Genomic DNA, 19,579 nt, shown 5'->3' on the forward strand with positions numbered 1-19,579 from the left:
AGGAATGTTGATTTGTTAACATTATTATGGTAATACACATGTTGTTAAAGATATGATGGATAAAATAAACTTCCATCCACCCCAATCTCAATTCTATTCAAACTTTGTTGCCATATAGCAAACTCATTTTAAGAAATGCTAATTTGTATGTGCATCATAGAGGATAATTATGGGTTATAATCAAACCGCTTCCCAAAGAAACCTATGGTCACCTATCAAACAGCTCTTTTCTCTAAGCAATCACGCATTTCATTTTTAGTCATTATTATTTTTCCTTCCACTAAGCCCAATAGTGTGTCCAAATCACGTGACGTCCGCCTGCTTATTATTGCAATAACACTTTGTTTGCATAACAGTCACCCTTTTGTTCCTTATCATGGTAATTTCCGAGTGCACGGTTCACTACAGCTTTTAGGGGGCCGGCTCTGACGTCAGCCCGCCCTGCCGGACGGACACCAGCAGCACTACGCTGACTGGGTGCTGCTGACTATTAATATTCACCTTGTGAAACTATCCACAGTCAGTATATGCGGTCAGCGTTGTGCACAAAGACACGGCCACTCAGCGATACTTTTCCCAAACTGAAATCCCCTTCAGGGGAGGGAGAGAGAGAGAGAGAGAGAGAGAGAGAGAGACGGGGAGCGAGAGGGGACTGCAGAACACACAGGGTCTGGATGAATAACCATGGCAACAGCAGCAGCAGCAGGAGAAGCGATGATATAAACATTTACATCCGCGCATCCGTCCGCAAACAGCAATTCACTCCAGTAGAGGCTTGGACCAGAAACGCTCTGCGGATATCACTCCACATCAGCGCTAAGGTGAGGCTGTTTCATTCCTCATATGACACCTTCCTCCTCTGCCTTTTGCTGGCTGGTTTGTTGTCTTCGGAACACGAGAGGATAGAGGGAAGCTCAGCTGTCATACATTACAACAGAGAAAGCTGCTTTCTGTAGTACACTGCTGCTCGGCGCCAGAGCTGCAAGGCTGACGGATTTGCTTAAAACACGGAGGCTAACGGGTTAAATTCATAGTCCATATGCGTTTCCTCTGTATGGCAGCTGAGGGTCTCTGTCTGACCTATTGCATATATGTGGTCACCACTGAGGAAACAAAACATTTAAGCCCACTCTACAGTGATAAGCTGAAGAAGCAATGGGGAAAATACATGTAGCTTTCAAAATAAAAGCATTGATAATTGTCTTTAAGCAAGCCACATACTACAGTGTGGTTTAATTTTGATAACTGGCAACTGTGTTTGGTGCAGCACTGGATTTCTTTTGATAACAAAGGATTTTTGTCAAAGCTGTCCCTCTGTAGGCTCAAATAGTGTAACACAAACACAGCAGAGACTGAAACTCGTGTGCAAAAATGCTAAAACAGACATAACTGATGACATAAGGGCAAATAGTCTTCATTTAATAATGCTGCTCATGTACTAATGTGACAAATTCAGGGACTGGTGTAGCTGACTGATCTCAAAATGTCATTATAGAACATAACGCCGAGGTTAGAGTACTTTGAAACCAGTTAATCCAACACCGAGCATTCCATTTTAATGCCCATCTTCACACTTTTAACTAGTTTTTTCTTTGGACAACGTGACCAGCACTCGGTTTCCATACAAGTGAACAGTGCTTCAGAGTTGTAAATACAAATAGTACGTCTGTTTACGGATTGCATGCAGCCCTCCAAACGCCAGCAGAAAAGCCTTTTGATCTTCAGAGAATCTAATTTGGCGATTGCAGCGATGCCAGTCACATCCTCTCAAAGTCATATTCTGATTCATTTAACTCCATAACTCGGCCCACTCCTCTCTCTTGTTCTCTTTCGTTTTTATCCTTCTTTTTTTTTTGCAGGGATTTGGCGTAATATTGTAATTTAACAACAGAGAGCATAATACAGCATCATGGAGGGGTTTTAGCAAATGCTAGATTATGCCATCACATGATTGCTGGGCTGGCTCAGTGGATTTCTGTAAAGTGCCACTCCAGATAACCAATTTGCAGATAGCTTTCTCTCGAAATTAGAGATGGTGAAAATGATGGATTTGCTACAGCAACTGTGATTTGATACCCTTGCTTATAAGAAGGTGCTGCAACCTAACGGCCCTTTGTCACATATTTGGTGACAGCTTTTTGTTGTTGTGTGCTGAAGAGGGATGTGGATGTTAATCAGTGGAATAATGTCTGAGATTAATTTCCGGTTCTTTGAGCTATGTGCACATACAGCAGCTCATGGCAAACAATGGCTCTCTGTCTTACAGTGACATTTATGCCTGCTAAGCCTGCAAAAATGTGCTTATTTCACACGCAGACACTGTGAACGTGTTGCTTTTTCATCCGTTCTCAAATTGACACTGGAGATGTCATCGGTGGTCCCAGCTGAGCTGACGCCAACAGGAGCTGCAGCAAAGGAAAGAGGGCAGCTTAAGGACAACAAAGAGTTTTTAGGTTTTCCTTAAGGTGGTAGAATTAGCCAAGTTGCAAACTCTAGACCTCCAAGAATGCCAGAGTGTGTGGTGTGTTTGTGGCCTGCATTAAATAATAATAAGACAGCAGATGGGTGTTTTGCAACGATTAGTGTTTAATGATTTGCTTCTAGTAAGAAAGAGATAATTCACAAAATTGCACAAGCAGAAAATTCCAAGTGTAGTTTGGCTACAGGTTATGTAGAGATGTCTGGGAGCTGTGCTCGAACACAGTTAATTCAACAGTGTATTAAGGACATTGTATGAATGCAGGAATGTGTTTTTTACTTGTTATGTTAGTTGACATTGACCTGTTAATCATTCAGGCATAAAAGAGGCCTCCTAACTCAAAGGGTAAGCCAGGGTTGTGTCTACACATAACACACCTCTTAGCAAAGAACCAAATGTAAATTGTACCTTTAGGCACTTTGTCACTAGCAGCATGTTGCAAAAACTCAACATCTGTTCAATTTCTTTTGTCGAATCTACAAAACAAACAGACAAAAAAACCCGTTTAGTATTTGTGCACCAGCATACCGATTCCCAAACATGTATTATCTAAAAATTGGGCTTATAGCAGCATCGTGTGCAATGGGTTTATAAAAAAATTGAGGAAATTGAACAAATGGAAGAAAAAAGAAAGTTGTGAGTTCTATTTTCTGCAAGAGTTATGCAAATCGAGCAGTTAATAAAATAAAACTCTGTTGTTGTACTATTTTCGGGTCTTTACCTTACAATATAAAGCGCCTTAAGGTGACTGTTGTTGGGATTTGGCACTATATTAATAATACTGAACTGCATTGGAATTTTCTCTCATCCTTAAATGCCAGCATTTCAAGTTCAGTCCCACAGGCATGTACATTCAACTTATTCACTAATTTATTAATGCTGACGTAAAGGTACAGAGAATGCTTTAAAACAGGGGTGTCAAACTCAGATACACAGTGGGCCAAAATTCAAAACTGGAACAAAGTCGCAGGCTAACGTTAATATTTATTGAAATATATTTATTCCTCCAGATACAAGAATGAATCTTTTCTTATGGACTCAAACACGTTTTGCTGAAAAACTGAATATGGAACAAGCAAAGCTTAATACTAAACAATATATATATTAGCTGTATAATACCAGTAGGCCAGCTCTGATAGTAATTTGGTATGGCTTCGCCAAATTTGGCCCGCGGGCCAGAGTTTGACACCTATGCTTTAAAAGGTCCGATGCTGCAGTTTAGCCGGTGGGGCGTTTCATCAACCAAGATCATTGTTGTCATCGTCATGAAAAGAAACACAGTGTGTCTCTCTTAGATGACTGACAGCTGTATGCCTCTGGAGCTGTCAGCGTGGGTGCTTTGGTGTGTGCCTCGCTGATTTGATTAACGTATTGATGAATTTTCAACACAGGCTGATAATCAGTGCATGCGTCTGGGTGCTCTTGTCATGTACTGTAGGCTGCTGATTGTTTCACTGGGAAATAAAAACATATCACAGTAAGTCCCCGGCCTGTGAGCTTCCATTTTATCAAGTACACAGTGTTCATTCGACTTACTGCCTACCTAACACATTGTCGGAGAAGTGAGCTGCTCCTTCTTATTATGTATGTTGGAGACAGCCGATAACAGATAAGTATAACGGTGGCCTGCACAACAGTTCAGTGAATTAAGGAAGCGACAAAGCAGCTTTAGCTATATCTTAAGCAGCGCAAAAAGAAACATATTTCAGCATCTCACCGTCTCCCATCAAATGACCTATAACTGTTCTTACAAGCAGCATGCCGAGTCAGCACAAAGAGAAAGCATCTCTGTCGTTACTTGTCTCCTTAGGCCATTTGCGGCAGTGGGCAGCTGATGTACTACATTAGTGAAGGATACTGTGTGTCTCAGGACTGTACTCATTTGCTTTTATGGTCTTCAGCTTTAATGTGGGCACTGGATTTTACTTTCTTTCTCCACTGTTGGCAGGAATCTTCTAATCCATCTTATCAGCATTAGAAGAGAACGTTTTTCTGCCAACTGTCAGGACACCTTAGATTCACCCTATTTGGTCAAATAAAGTGTTAAGAGAGGACACTGGGAATTAATTTCTCTGCTCAGATGAAGGGACAAGTCAGACTTTTTTCTTTAACATTTCTTTATTTTTTAAAAGCTGTAACATCTTCTTAAAAGAATCTTGAAAAAATTCTGAAATAAAAGAAGCCTTTTTGTCCCAGACCAGACACATTTATGCAAATGGTACAATAACTGACTCAGAAACTCACCATTAGATGCTCATTGGATAACGACTTACTAACTTTTCCCCAATGAGGATATTCCAGATAATCTTTCTTCCTTACTCGTAGAATGACCGTCATTTTCAGGGAAATGTTTATTAAGGTGACACCTAAAGTGACCTGAAGGCAGGTGATTTCATGTAGCCTTCTATAGCCACCAGAAGTCTTTTTGCTTAGAGGAAGATTGCTCCCAGCTAAGCTAGCTTGGCACCTCCAAGTTAGCTTAGCCTGGACGCTCTGATACCGTCTGTGCTTTTGTCTGACTCATGCATATAGTTTAGCTGTTAATAATAATGGATTGGATTTATATAGCGCTTTTCAAGGCACCCAAAGCGCTTTACAATTCCACTATTCATTCACTCTCACATTCATACACTGGTGGAGGCAAGCTACGGTTGTAGCCACAGCTGCCCTGGGGCAGACTGACAGAAGCGAGACTGCCATATCGCGCCATCGGCCCCTCTGGCCAACACCAGTAGGCAAGTAAGGTAAAGTGTCTTGCCCAAGGACACAACGACCAGGACAGAAAGCCCAGGGATCGAACTGGCGACCTTCCGGTTACAGATGCGATTTCCAACCCCCTGAGCCACGGTCGCCCATTAATGAAATACTATGTGTGTAGTCAAGGACTCCTTTTACATAATCCTCAATTTAAAACAAATTAGATAAAAATAGAAAAAACAGTTGATATACCTGTAGTTTAGCTATTAGCACATCGTGTAAGTATTTTAAAGTGCATTCGTTTTAAAACAAGCTTTAAAAAAATGTGCCCCAAAGGCCCCTTTTTTAAACTAACTGAACCATTCACACCTATGGGCCATACTGAATCACCAATTAGCCTAACTGCAAACACACCCATCACCTTCTTGCTGTGAGGCAACAGTGCTAACCTCACGCTATATCGATATAAATACACTGAATACTAAGACAGGGAGAGTTGTATTTTTTTTTCCCATTTTCCTTATTGCAAATTCAAATGATATACGCTCTGAGTGTCTGAGCTCTGATGAAATGAAATCAGATAGATAATTCTTTACTGGTTAATGAAAGTGGGCTTATGCTTTTAAGCCAGCTAAGCTGAGGACTGCTTGTTATGCACAAGCTGCACTTCTAAAAGGTGTTTCCCAGCACTGTTTACCTGTAATGATACGTCACTGTGTACGCCTTACTTTATAGTAATATTGCTTTTATAGTTTTTACAGTGCTTACAGGAACACTCACCCAATACCACACACATGGTGGTGTTATATTTCAAAGCGTTTAATTATGGGTTTCTTAATATGCTTGACTGTAAACACAGTCAGTGTTTGAGCACCTTTCGATTGATGGCAGCTCAAACTTGCCGTGTTTCAGCTCTCATAGCACTTTATAGCCTGTGTACTACGAGGTTGGTATCTAATGTTTGTAGTAAATTGGATGGTTCATGTTCTGAGCTTTAATTACAAGTGACAGGTAGTACTTTTAATATGGTATGAATGAACGGAGAGTCAGCAAGTCTAGTATGTACAGTACTGATCAGAAGTTATTTTGGACACATGGGTTTATAATTGTGATTTATTTAAGCACATTCCCAGGACTCAATGACTTGAAGCATACCTATTAGATCCTACCAATAAGAGATCCCAATAGATACCTAAGTCAAGAGACAATGGAAATTCAATATTAGTTTATATAACTGTATAATAGTAAGGCTTCTGGAGAAAGATAATGGGTTTCTGTGTTGTGTATCCAAAGGATGGATTCAAAAAAATTGTGCTACAGTAAACAAAACTGTGATAGATAATCACCCTTTCTTTTGAATAAATGGGCACCACAGCGATACACTACGTTAAACTATAAGTATTAAATGTTATTGTTATGTCAAACATAATAAGGAGACTCTTCTTCTTTGTGTTTTAAAATATTGGGCATACAAAAGTGATGTTTAAAAATGAAAAACATAGCTGTGTTATAAAAGTTATTATTATTCAAATGTACTATAAAGGTAATGTGACAATGCTACTGCTGCCAATAAACTGATGTTTTCTACAATAGAACCTGGCTCACAGCTTTTCTTTTTAAGGTAGATAGAAGACAGAGAACATACAGCTGCACGCATTCATTTTTTACTGTGACATAATTCAATCACAGGGGTGGTTGTCATATGTGCAACATTAACCTGACCACTGGTAATGAGAACTATATTCAGACCAGGGTCTCTATCTTTGTCTGCTATCCACACTGCAGTGGACTGAATGAGTCATGCAGTATCACTTCCATGGGAGCTAGTTTTAGAAATGTCATCATTTGTCTTACCTCTCAGTGTGGATTTGGTGTTATTTTGGCTCATTGGTCTTACACATCATATTGATTGGTTGTTTTCTTTTTTGACAGGTGATGAGTGGGATCATATCATGTCTGAAGTACAGGGAACAGTGGAGTTTTCTCTAGAGTTGCACAAGTTTCACAATGTGGATCTCTTTCAAAGGGGGTAAGAATTTTTCTTATATATATTTAATAGTATTTAAAAAGTGCACATATCCTGAATCATTTAATTCACTGGAAAATTTCTATTTCTATTTCTGCTGCTAGTTAAATACTCTGCTGGTTAAATGCAACCATTGTTAGCTAATATCAAAATCGCTGTTTGTTTCATCATAGAACAATAACAATGCTATTTTTTGACACAGAGCTTGTGTACGCAACTAATTAAAATTAGTTCAAACATTAGTTCAATTTGTTAGCACAATCTAAAGCTTTTGATGTGGCTAAAGTCCAAAAGCTATATCAAAACTGGCGCTAACTAGCTAGAGTGTTGTAGCTGCTAATTCTGCTATTGCTAGCCGATGCACAGGCCTAAGAAGAAATGTTTGCAGTAAAGTGTTGCAAAATGTCACATGCAGAGCACTGACAGTGCTGTTTGGAACAGTGTTCAAGAGAGGCAAATGAAAATGAAGCAGTGAGGCCCCCAGCAGACTGACTGTACTGCAAAGTCGTCTTCCTATCATTATATAATGTAGTATTATTAATGAAAAAGACAGATGTTACATCCAGTGCTTTACAAATAGGGAGTTTAAAAGGTTTTGTTAATGATAGAGGTAGTTCTTCTTTCTTGTTGCAGTTTTTATGATATTCCCAGACTAAAAAAGGGCCCTGTGTAGCCTGCTCTGTCTGCAGATTAAAACATGTCATTTGGCTCAGTGAAACACCAGCTTTATCAAAATGATTTTCCCTCTCCAAATGTGATGGGCTAAAGCTTTATCACGATAATCCCTTCAGTTGAGTGCACTAATATGTTTGTTTTTACTCGATGCCACGTTGCTCTGTGATATCAGAAGAGATCCGTTGTGAGCACGAAACAAAATCTGACCCCAGTGTAAAGATAAAGCCCTATGGACAGAGAATAGTTTAGTTACCAACATCTACACATCTTCCCACACTGAAATGTGCTTTCTTAAGTCAATACTAATCCCTGTGCTAGACTAGTGGGCCACACAGCTGTCCACTGATTGCATTAGGAATACTGATTAAATCTGCATTTGATTTGCAAAGGATAAAATGGCGATAAGCAGCATTTACATTTTATACTGTAATAGGAAAAGTAAGTTTTAAAAACACAGGTGCATTTTCTTATTCAGTATTCTGTGCTTTCTGCAATTTAGCCTTTTAATAAAAACAATTCAGCTTGTTGAAAACTATTCATGGAACACTGCTATTTATACATCTCTGCCATTACATAGCACACGAGTAAGAAGTGATCACTAAATTGACCTATTTTCTTTCCAAAAAACACCTTTTTGATTTTCTTTATTGTGACATCTTCTCTATCGAGCGCTGTCATTAACACACTGATGACATAATCAAGTTCACAGCCATGCTTTGGTCTCAGCTTGCTAATGATGTGAAGGTTTTACCCAAATCTGCTTTGGGTCACAATGATTCAATGTAAATGATACATTTTTAACACAAAAAGACTGTTTATCATTTCAAATGAACCCTATTTGAGATATTTTCCAATACTTTTACCTAATTAATAACCCTCTGTCAATAATTCTTTAATAGTACAAGAATATTTGTGCAATCGATGGGCGACTTTGTGTAGCTTTAATGTTATTTTCTCATTAAGTTAATGGAAAGCACGTTGGAATCTGAAAACAAAGACTCTAATCAGTTTCAATAAACAGGATTACTGCAATACGTTGGTTTAAACAAGAGCTGCAAAGTTAGCCAAATTAGCCAAAGCTTTCTGTATTAGGCTCCAGGTGAATTTCACAATGCCAAAACTGCACATACCTTAAATCAGTTTCCCTGGATCTTCTTGTTAATAAAAAAATCTGTAACTGCATTTTTCACTTGTTGAAATTTCAGCAAGTCAAACTATAAGTGGCAAATATCTTAAATGAGTTTATCACATTAATATAAATACATGGTACAATGCACAGTTATGTTCCAGAAATGGTTTGGCTAACACATACATTACCTCCAAAGCATTTATTTAATTGTTTTAATTGTTAATTGTCCTAGCAACGTCTGCTCCAAGTGTTTAACTACAAAACAAGTGGGCCTGGTGAACACAGTAATATGAACAGACAATTTTATGCAATTTTTAAGTACCATTTTCTTGCCACTTCCACTATACTAACATGCAAACTGAATGTTAATTAGCCAGAAATTAGCGTGGGCAGCATGATGGCGTGGTGTTTAGCACTGTTGCCTCATAGAAGAAGGGCCTGAGTTTGATTCCACCAAGTGTCCAGGGCCTTTCTGTGTGGAGTTTGTATGGATGGTTAGGAAGAGGCTAGAAAATGTGATATTTAACATCTTTTGAATTTAAGTGGCTTTAGTTGAAGAATAGTTTTACAAACAACTGCAAAGTTAAATGAAAGATGGGCTTAAGAACATTTCTGTCAAGAAAATATTTTGTGGGAATGGGAATTGAAAGCCAATACTAAGGACATAAAAAACTAAAACCTTTATTAAGCTCAAAGAGCACCAACGAGACAAAAATACAGACAAAGTACAAGGAATGCATGTCTGAAACAATAAAACAGGAAATAACTAAACAGGGAAACACTGCACACAGACAGGACTTGACACAGGAGAGAAAGCCAAGGGTCTTATGGAGAAACTGTTATCAAAGCTAGAAACTAAAAGGAAACTAAGGGCACAGAATATATACCTATACTTATATAAATATATACCTGAGACAGAGAAACTCTTGAATCAAAGAAACAAACCCTGAGAAACAATTCAACTGTTATACCAATAAAGTGGATCTAAAGCACTGAATAAATAATACTAAGGAAATGGATAAAGATAAAAAATAAAAATAAAACCAATAAACATACAAAGAGTACAAACAGAGACAGTAAATCGAAAGTAATTTAAAATAAACATACAAAAAATTGTTAAAACCTAAAGTTGTGTTGATACCTTTCACCTACTCACAGACTCCAGAGGGTGAAGTTAAGCAGTGCTGCTTCATTAAGCGTGACTGTTCTGTTTTTATCCACCACCTCAGGTTCTACCAGATACGAGCAGGGCTGAAGGTCTCACCTCGAGTGCCCCACAGGGTCATAGCAACAACACAAGACAATGCAGGTAAGACAGACGATGTTTACTCCCTCACACTCTGAGAAACACACACATCAACTTTACCACTCGTTCTGGTGTGTGGAGGAACTCTTAATTTGCTGTGTTGTGTTCAGTAATCTGTTTGTGTAGTTTTGTTAAATAGATGGTGGAGCACATGTCTGAATACTTTAGTTTGACTCTGGGTACTAGACCATGGTTATTGTTTTTTTGCCTCATGTTTGGCCATTTTACTGGTGCTTTTTCATGGTCAATTTCCGTCACATTTTAATTCCTTCATTGTCCCTTTCTGGCCATTTGGTGCCTCTCAGCAGTTAGTTGGCATCACCCTTTAGTCATTGTGCTTTCATATATAGTGTTGTTCTCTGAGTGTAGTTTGTGACTACAAAGGTTGTTCTGTGTTGCTTCACCATTTTTCTCTTTTTGAATATTTTTACAACCATGTTTGGCTGTTTTGTGGTCATTTCTGATCGATCTTTTCATACAGTTTTGGATCTTTTTAAACTTGTTTGAATGACTTTCTAACAGTTAAAGGTACATCGCATTGAGAAACAGCACACAGACTCCAAATTTACCTGCATTAATAAATTACCAGACATGATAAAATTAGACCAAATAAACCTTTGAGTTAACACACTTTGTTTTTTGAAAAAGATTGAATATTGAATATAGTTAATATTTCATGAAAAATATTAGCTAAATAAGATTCTGTACACTGCAGTCATTTCTACGTGGCCTGGCTGTGAACACCTGTAGTATTGTAGTACCAGAGTCTTTTAAGCTGATCAATTGAAACTCTTCAAATAAACAAAGAGTTTAAGTGAAGGTTTAGAACGCATCATAGCAAAAAACAGCACTAGTGAAGGTTACTAATGATCTCAGTAATGGTCTCAGATTTGAGTCAATTTGTAAAAAACACTTTACGTCAGCATCTGTCTGATAGATTCAAATTTGTCCCGGTAAACAAAGAGTTTTCCTCGCACACAAAATAAGTCATAAAAATCTATCTCAGCCCCGCCCGTCGGGCAATCATATAGCCCGACGGGCGGGGCTGAGATAGATTTCGGTCGCCCGACCCGAGATATCGCTAGCCCCAGGCTAGCGATTTTGCGAGCCCTGCCCAGTGGTGACTAGTGAAACATGTAGCATTAGATTACATTTCAGTAACATGCAAGTAAGAAAAAGTAGATGTCACCCTTCAAATCAAGTCACTTAGATGTTTCTTGGTTTCACAATTCTTCTAAGATTTTCAAATCAGACATGTATAAATTGGATACAAAGGACAAGATTTGAACCTTGCAGGGATATAAGAGGTTAATCAAATCTCTAAACTAGTCTTCATTCATCTGCACATTCATATGCTGTCTATGAGTGATCCTGAAAGAATAATTGATGCAGTTGTTCTAAACTTCTAAGCTGGAACATTCAAATTCTTCGTCCTCAAAGCACTCTGAGAAGCCTCTAAGTGACCCCAAATGCTGCAGCATGAATGATAGAAGGGACTAGAAGGAAAGCTAATATTTCTCACATACCTCTTTATTTGCTCCTGTTAAATCCAGAATTGAGCTTAAATGTATTCTTCTAGCATATAATTCAAGTTTCCAAAAGTAGAATGGGAGGTCCCTGTGAAGCTAGCTCCCAGTTTGGGTTCAGAAGACAGACGCCTTCTCTACTTTTATGATTAAGTCTCCAATTTTCCTGTTTAAAGCTTACTGTTGAGGCTGGTTCTGGAAATCCTGAACCATTAAGCTGCTGTAGGCTTCCTATGATGCATCGACCACTGTCGCCCACGTACTTTGACTCCCCTTGCATTTATATGCTGCTGTTGCATGCCCTCCTTTTTCTCTTCTTTTGCCCTTACTCTCTAGTCAGCTGAAGACCCCTGAGCCTGCCTGATGTCTCTTCCTACTAAAAGCAGTTTTTCTCCCTACCATTAGGGACTGTCTCAACATGTGGTCCTCTCTAATGTTGGAGCATCTTTACCTAAGAATTTAAACCACCTTAAATTGGCACCATATTAAAAAATTGAATATAAAATTTTAATGTCTATATTTAAAAAAGTATCAATTAAAGATGTGACTGTTTTCTTAACGTGGAGCTGTCAACAGATGACAGATGATAATTTTAATAATAGTAATAATAGTAATAATAATAATAATAATAATAATAATGACAATAGGAAAATAAAACAACCAACAATTTGACTGCTGAGTACTCAGATTTGTCTCCAAATGCACTGTAATTTCTCACTGCTATTGTGGATAAAAGACAGAAATTTACAAAAGGTTACAGTAAACAGTAAGTAGTCCCACCACTGTGCCAGCTATCCAGGATCTGTAGAGAGTGAGAGCGCTGTCTGGGAATTTTATGGCCCTGTCTTACCGATGTGATTTAGGATTTAAAAACTGAGTGACTCATCCTGCAGAATATCTGGCATCTAAAATAGCTTTGAAACATTTCAAACAATAACTCTTAAACGTTTAATAAAATTTTATTGGATTTCCAGTTATCGAGGGAAAGTCTTTAGTCTTGTAACAAGAAGGATTCAAGGCTGAAAAGGGCAAAGCCGGCTTAAAGCTGCACTGTGCTGCATAATAGAAAAACTCATCTTAAGGAGAATGTCCATGTATTGAAAAAGCTCTTTAAATTTCTAAAACACATTTGTTTCCTACTTAATTAGAAAAAAAAAGTGTAAACAATCACCAAAAAATACACTGTAGTGAAAGTTTTGTGAACATTGAATGCTTCATTCCTATACAAACATACAATTACTTTCAGGTTCCTCAAAGATCATGAAATATTCTTCTTCTGTTGCGTCCATATTTGTATTCATAGGTTGTGACTGAAGGCTTCCAAACCTACCTAACTGTGAAAATGTGGATCTGTGGCGTTGCAGAAAGCCGTTTCACTGCCAATCCTGATTCTCAATATTGGCTATTTTTAGCCTATCATGACTGGAGCAGTGTGTGTATGTGTGCGTGTGTGTACACCAGCTGTACTTGTGACAGTGCAGCCTACTGTTTTCACTAGGATGTTTTAGATTGTGAGGGCATTTTGGTCTTTTGGAGCAGGATATTAGTCTCAGGCATGTAGCTGTTGTCAGTGTTCTCACTGCTATAGAGGACAGCACCACCAGCAACACCAAACCGTCCATGCGTGCGTGATTGTAAAGATGATGTGTGAGTGTTTTCACCTAAAACACAGTGACAGGAGGCATGGGGTTTTTGATTAAGAAGAATTTCTTGCTCCCTCATTACTGCTGGTTCCAAGTAGCCACTATAATGTCAAGTTGAATAGAAATGAAGAATAGCGGTTTGTCTATTTTTAGGGCTGCTGAATCCTGGAGGATCAGCTTTTTTACATGTTGTAAAGAAAGAGGTAGATCATTTTCCAGACAGGGGAGGCTTCAGTTTTGTTACTTTAGCTCAGATTAGCTGACACAAATGTATTTAATAATGTAAATCATTTTTAGAGGTGCCTAATGGTGCTTCCTATTCAGTCTTTTCACCTAAAAGCTGCTTAAGTATTGACAGTTTGTGTCTTGACAGAATGCTACCTGTTTACACAACTGTAGGCCCACACATTATCCCAAACTACAGGTGACTGTAGATGCTTGAGCTCATGATTTGTTTTAAACATGTAACTTTCCTCAAATTCACAAATTGCGTTTTTTATAAAATACTTCTTCATATACAGTAAGGAAAACTCCAGCATGCTAAGCTAGTCTAGTCTAAGCTAGTCTAAGGTCGCGCCATAGCATTTCAGTCAGGCTGATGTCTAGACTTTCACATTTGTGTTTGGTTTCATTATCTTGTTTCATAACCTAATTCGGGCCAAGCTTTAGTTGTCAGACAGATGGCGTCTCGTTGACTCTAGAATACTTTGATATATGCTCATGTTTGTGAGTTCATGGTTGACTCAAGGTTTCCAGATTCTGTGGCTGCAAAACAAGTTAAAATAATTATCCCTCCACCATCATGCTTGACAGCTGGCATGGGCTGTTTTGTTGATATACTGTGTTTAATGCAGCTTTGCAAAACCTAAGCCATTCAGTCCTGTTTTGTTTTTTAGAGAGAAGAGACTTTCTCTGGGCAATATTCTTTTATATAAGCAATATTTTATATATTTGTACTATCATGAGCTTTAACGTCTGACACTAACTGAGCTCTGTGGAGTCTGAAATGCAGCTCTTAGGTTTTTTGCAGTTTCTCTGAGAATTTTATGGTCTGATCTTGGGGTGTATTTGCTGGGTCATCCACTCCGCGAACAATTTTTAATGCTCACCTGAACGCTACAGAGCAGCAAACGGCCAAAACCTTTGCTTTAATAGTTGGCGTGACACTTTCTGATGATCAAATAATCAAATACATTTGATTAGCACTTGATATAGATTGGTATAGTGCATTTTTGATGCACTAATATCTAAGCTGCTGACTACACTGCAATGTTTCACCAGCCATTAGCATATGTAGACAGCAAGAAACACTGCAGCTACGTATATTACAGTGAAGATCTTGCATGCATATTGTAATTGGAAGGCTGCGGCCCTCCCCTTTCCTCTGCAGCTCTTTCCACAAGGTCATGCACTGAGCCTGCATACCTCACAGACTGAATCATAAACATAAAGCTGCCATTCTGGCCACAGATAGAACAATTACATTCATCATACAATTCCCTTACTGTGTCCTCTTTGAAAGCGTGTGCTTGACATTTCAATTGTCTGTGCCCTTCAGAAAAAAAATGAATTACTTGTGAAGGATCGTGCCACACACTCAGCTGAAGGATTTAATGACTGTGATTCATGCGCAGTAAGATTAGGATTTTCAAGTCAGAATGTTAACTGGGAGAACTGGAGTGTTGTTTACGGCGTCTCCTACTGCACCGGCTAAGATGCCCTTTCTTATTAATATCATGAGGAGCAAATCTGTGTGGCGAGTTCTGTGTGCTTTACTGATAGGCAGAACACGAACACACACACACACACACACACACACACACACAGCAGATGCAGAGCAGAGGCTGTAAGCTGATTATTTCCAGCACAGAAGCACTGTGGCTAAAGCTGAAGGGCGTTTCAGCAGGTTTTAATGTGCAGGATGTGATAACAGTCCAGTACCTGTGAGAAGCACAGTACACCAGAAGAGTGTCAGAACCGAGTGATTTCTGATGGCATGTGAATATGTAGTTAGTTTGATGATGCTAGGTAATTTTGTGTCAGATAGGTTTAGCTTCTTACAAATTTCTGGACGACTATTCCAGAAAAAAGACAAAGAAACTGGTCAAAACTGGGAGTAAAAAACCAAGATGTTTATGGCACGGTGGAACAGTGGTCAGCACTGCCGCTTACAGCTACCAGATTCTGTCAATGAACATGTGGGTCAGCTTGAGCCTTCCTGTTTACATGTTTTGAACTGCCTGTGTGAGTTTTAAAGGCTCCTTCAGTTAATTGGCGTAAATCTAACTCCCTGGGAGGGGCTGGCAACATGTGCCACCCTCTCATCGATATTGATTCAATCAAAAATATTATCATTTTACTTTCAAATAAGAACACTTTCATTTTGAGATGTTGTCGGCCTGAGTAAAAAAAATACCTTGGGATTGATGATGCTTAATATTTCCTTAAGAATAGGCATCCATCCATCCATTCACTACCGCCTATCCTTTTCAGGGTTGCGGGGGCGGGCGCTGGAGCCTATCCCAGCTGTCATAGGGTGAGAGGCAGGGTACACCCTGGACAGGTCGCCAGTCTGTCGCAGGGCTAACATATAGACATAGACAATATTTACATTTAAAATAAGTAATCAGAAGTGTTATTATAGTAGATTATGATATTACTATTTTTTATCAATTAGCGTTAGATACCAGCAAAATTACAGTTTAATATATTTATATTGTAAGTCTTAAATTATATTATATATATATATATATATATATATGATGTATATTATATAATATATGGTGTGTGAGTGTGTTCTACCGAATGTGTAAGAAAATGCAACTTTTAAAATTTTTTATATACTATATTTAAAGGTCTTTTCTTCTACAGCCTCATGTGACTGCCATGACAAATAGCTTACAGCCAATTTAGTGCCAGTTCTGTATAAACAAACTATAAACAATACAGTGTTACACCGATTATCAGTTTCCATCTTAACTGATCTTCAATCTTATGAAAGAAGGGTTCATAATATTGTTATATTGCATTTTACGGGTGGTTTAGTGTTTTTTCCACCTCAAGTGTGCATAGAACTGCTAGATGTGTCAAAGCTGTTATTTCAGTTAAGCTGCGTTCTTATCAAGGCCTTATCACTGAAAGTCCCTCGACACGTATTGTAACATTTAATCAAGTCTGTAGAACAAACAGGCATTGAAAGGGAAGTATAATATCTGTGAGCGTGTGAGAGTAGCCACAGCAGCAGGTGCAGTTTGTTGATTTAGTGATTCTGGCCACATGAAGGGAGAAATCCAGCGTTTGTGAAGCACGGAGGCTCCCGAGGGAAACGATGAGTCCTTCACAGGTCAAATAGACACAGAGGATAATTTATGTTAATGACAGCACACGGTGTCGAGTTTCTAATCTGCTTATGTGTCTTGAAACAGGAGCTTGAAACCTACACAAAACCAAAATAAAAACAAGAACATCAAAGTCACATTCATGCAACTGTAAGGAGACCGTGCTAACACCGCGCAACAACTCCTACCCCAGAAAGTACATCCCCAGAGGGATTATGCTGTCTGTGCCACACATCCACCAAGCCTTTGACAGCACTCGTGCTTCCACACATCCGTCACCCTGGCTGGGGCTGCTTGATGCTGCAAGTAGTGACAGCATTATCGGGAGGAGGCCTGCAGAGAGAGGGAGAGTAAGACCGAGACAGAAAAGAGCACAACCTCAGCAGGGGATTTCAAAGACCTCTCACGGCTCACAGCTGGACAGCAGCTCTGCAGTGCTGCCAGGGAAAAATGCGCTAGTAGCACACAGTAAACAGCCACCGCGTCGCACACCAAAGTGCTGCGACGTGGACGATGATGGCAGTTGAAACAATGGGCTGCCTCTGAGATCGTGTGAGTTTTGGGGGCAAATGTGTGACCTAAGTTTTCCACATAAAATCCAATTTATTAGTTTTCCCTTGTGCTTGAAAACATATGTGAATTTAAAGGTACTACTGGCTCTGCATTCCCACACCGAGAAGTTTAAGGGACTTTAAAGTTTATCAGTTGAACTTGATGTGAGCAACATCGATAGACCTAAATATGAAAAACAGCCCACAGCTGTTTGCTTTGCCTTGCTTTAGTTAAACAAGCCTAGAGACAAGCGGTAACTTGGCTAAGAAAAACTCCAGAGTAGTTTCTGGAGGTTGTTGGCTGGCCCTGGGCGAAATTGACTGCTGCACCAACAGCCTCACTGTGATTGCTTTGGTTGCTAACAGACTGCCACGATTGCCCATAGTTTGCATGGGAAACATGTGCCATTTGTCCATGGATTAATGAAATGGAGAATGTTCACCTTTCAAAGTAAATGTTGTTCCTTACTGCTGAAACAAACAGCTTTTACACTGACACTGAACATTCTCTGTTTCCTGTTTGCATTAGGGCTGCCACGATTTGTCGACTAGTCACGATTACGTCGACTATCAAAATCGTCAACGACTGATTTAATAGTCGACGTGTCGTTTGAAGCTTTGTAAGATCGCAAAAGACGCAGAAGTAGCAGGATTTAAGAGTGTAATAACGGACTGAAACAGAAGATGGCAGCACTGCATGTACAAGGATGCCAGCTGCCGTTAAACCCCGAAGAAGAAGAAGAAGCAGCTGTGTCCCAGAATTCATAGCGCGGCCCAGCTTATTTTCCAACAATGGCGGTAGCTAGTTAGTTTTAATATTACTCTTATTATTCTTTCTGGGTCACAAAATAAACGTTTAACATATTTTCAGGCGAGAATGTAGCTGTGTAAACCTCAAATATCGGCTCAGTTTATCAGGACACCACATATTTTCAAAAGCACTCCGACGTTTTCGGAGACGTCTGTTACCCACTAGCTCGATAGCTAGCCGGGGGCTAGGTCACTAGCGCCGTGAGAACACCGGACTCCCGGCAAATTGTTTTCAAACCCACCGCCGTCTTTCGCGACTCAGGTTAAATATATATGAGTCACTTAGATAAATTAAAAATGTTGTTGTTTGGCTTTTTTTTTTTTTTTTTTAGTATTTTATTTGTTCCTGAGTAAATCGGTTTGGCTGAGATTAAAGTTATAGTTTTTACACAGCTGAATAAACGTAAAGCAGACAGCTGATTATCAGAAGTGTGAGATGCTGGAGAATATACTCCGGTGTCCTGTTATATTTTAGATAGCAAGGAGTTTATTAAACTTTACCGAAACAATCTGCAAATTTCATTAAAATTGAATAAACTATCATCTTGTCTTTATTTTTAGTTAGCACCTTAAAAGCTTAAAGCTGTAAGCTAATGATAGTTATATAAGAGCAGATGCTGCTGGTGCAATAAGCTGTAGTTTTACGTCCAGTGGATGATGATCTGATTAGTCGACTAATCGCATAAATAATCGGTGACTAGTCGACTATCAAAATAATCGTTTGTGGCAGCCCTAGTTTGCATCACAATTTTTCAGGTGTTTCGAGGTAGCTGCAAATAAAAGCTGACAGATCACCCAATGTTGCAGTCAACCCGAGTCAGTCTGCCCTCACCTGTGACTCTGGTTCTATTCTACAATATGTATTCCGATATAACAGAGCGTTGCCAGGTATATGTGGGATTTTGCAGTTAAATTGCCATCATGCAGCAACTGCTTCGCTATTTGTGGAAGAACTTCTGAATTGAACTGATCAATACAACTGCAGGAAGGTTTTTTCTCTAGCATCCGCAGCCAGTGTGAATACAGGTTTAGAGGGAACCTACTCATAGATTTTTTTTTTGTTAACAGTGTGCGCTGACCTGCTTTCTGAACCAGTCTAAGTGGTCACATGAAGAACTGCAGTTTTTTTATGTTTCCATTTTGCTGCTTGATTTCTTTTTTTTTTTAGCGTTCTTGGCCCAAAACTCATTTACAGATTTTATCACTTGGTTCTAGAGCTAAACGTAGATGCTTGCCTCTGAGTGCCTGTAAATATGTGCAAATGTCAAGAACTGTGTAGATCCTCACAAACCTGTTGATGCTGTGCAAAGATAAAGTGATGTTTTGTTTGTTTGTAGTCATGACAGTGAGCTCTGAGAAAGCTCCTGTTATCAGTTAAACATTCGTGTTTAGTGCTTGT

At 39.1% G+C, this 19,579-nt stretch overlaps 1 protein-coding gene across 1 annotated transcript in view; it reads left to right on the plus strand.

Annotated features, from left to right (window-relative positions):
• Positions 1–443: 443 nt before the first annotated feature.
• fam135b (family with sequence similarity 135 member B) overlaps positions 444–19,579 on the plus strand; it is a 52,789-nt gene continuing 33,653 nt past the window's right edge. Inside the window, exons 1-3 of the mRNA XM_040021479.1 lie at positions 444–821; positions 7,109–7,205; positions 10,236–10,315. Of these exons, the coding sequence (XP_039877413.1) occupies positions 7,129–7,205; positions 10,236–10,315 (157 nt within the window). The 5' untranslated portion in view covers positions 444–821; positions 7,109–7,128. The remainder of the gene's footprint in view (positions 822–7,108; positions 7,206–10,235; positions 10,316–19,579) is intronic.

Source organism: Simochromis diagramma, unplaced genomic scaffold, assembly GCF_900408965.1.
Source record: "Simochromis diagramma unplaced genomic scaffold, fSimDia1.1 OVJJ01000753.1, whole genome shotgun sequence".
Taxonomy (NCBI): Eukaryota; Metazoa; Chordata; class Actinopteri; order Cichliformes; family Cichlidae; genus Simochromis; species Simochromis diagramma.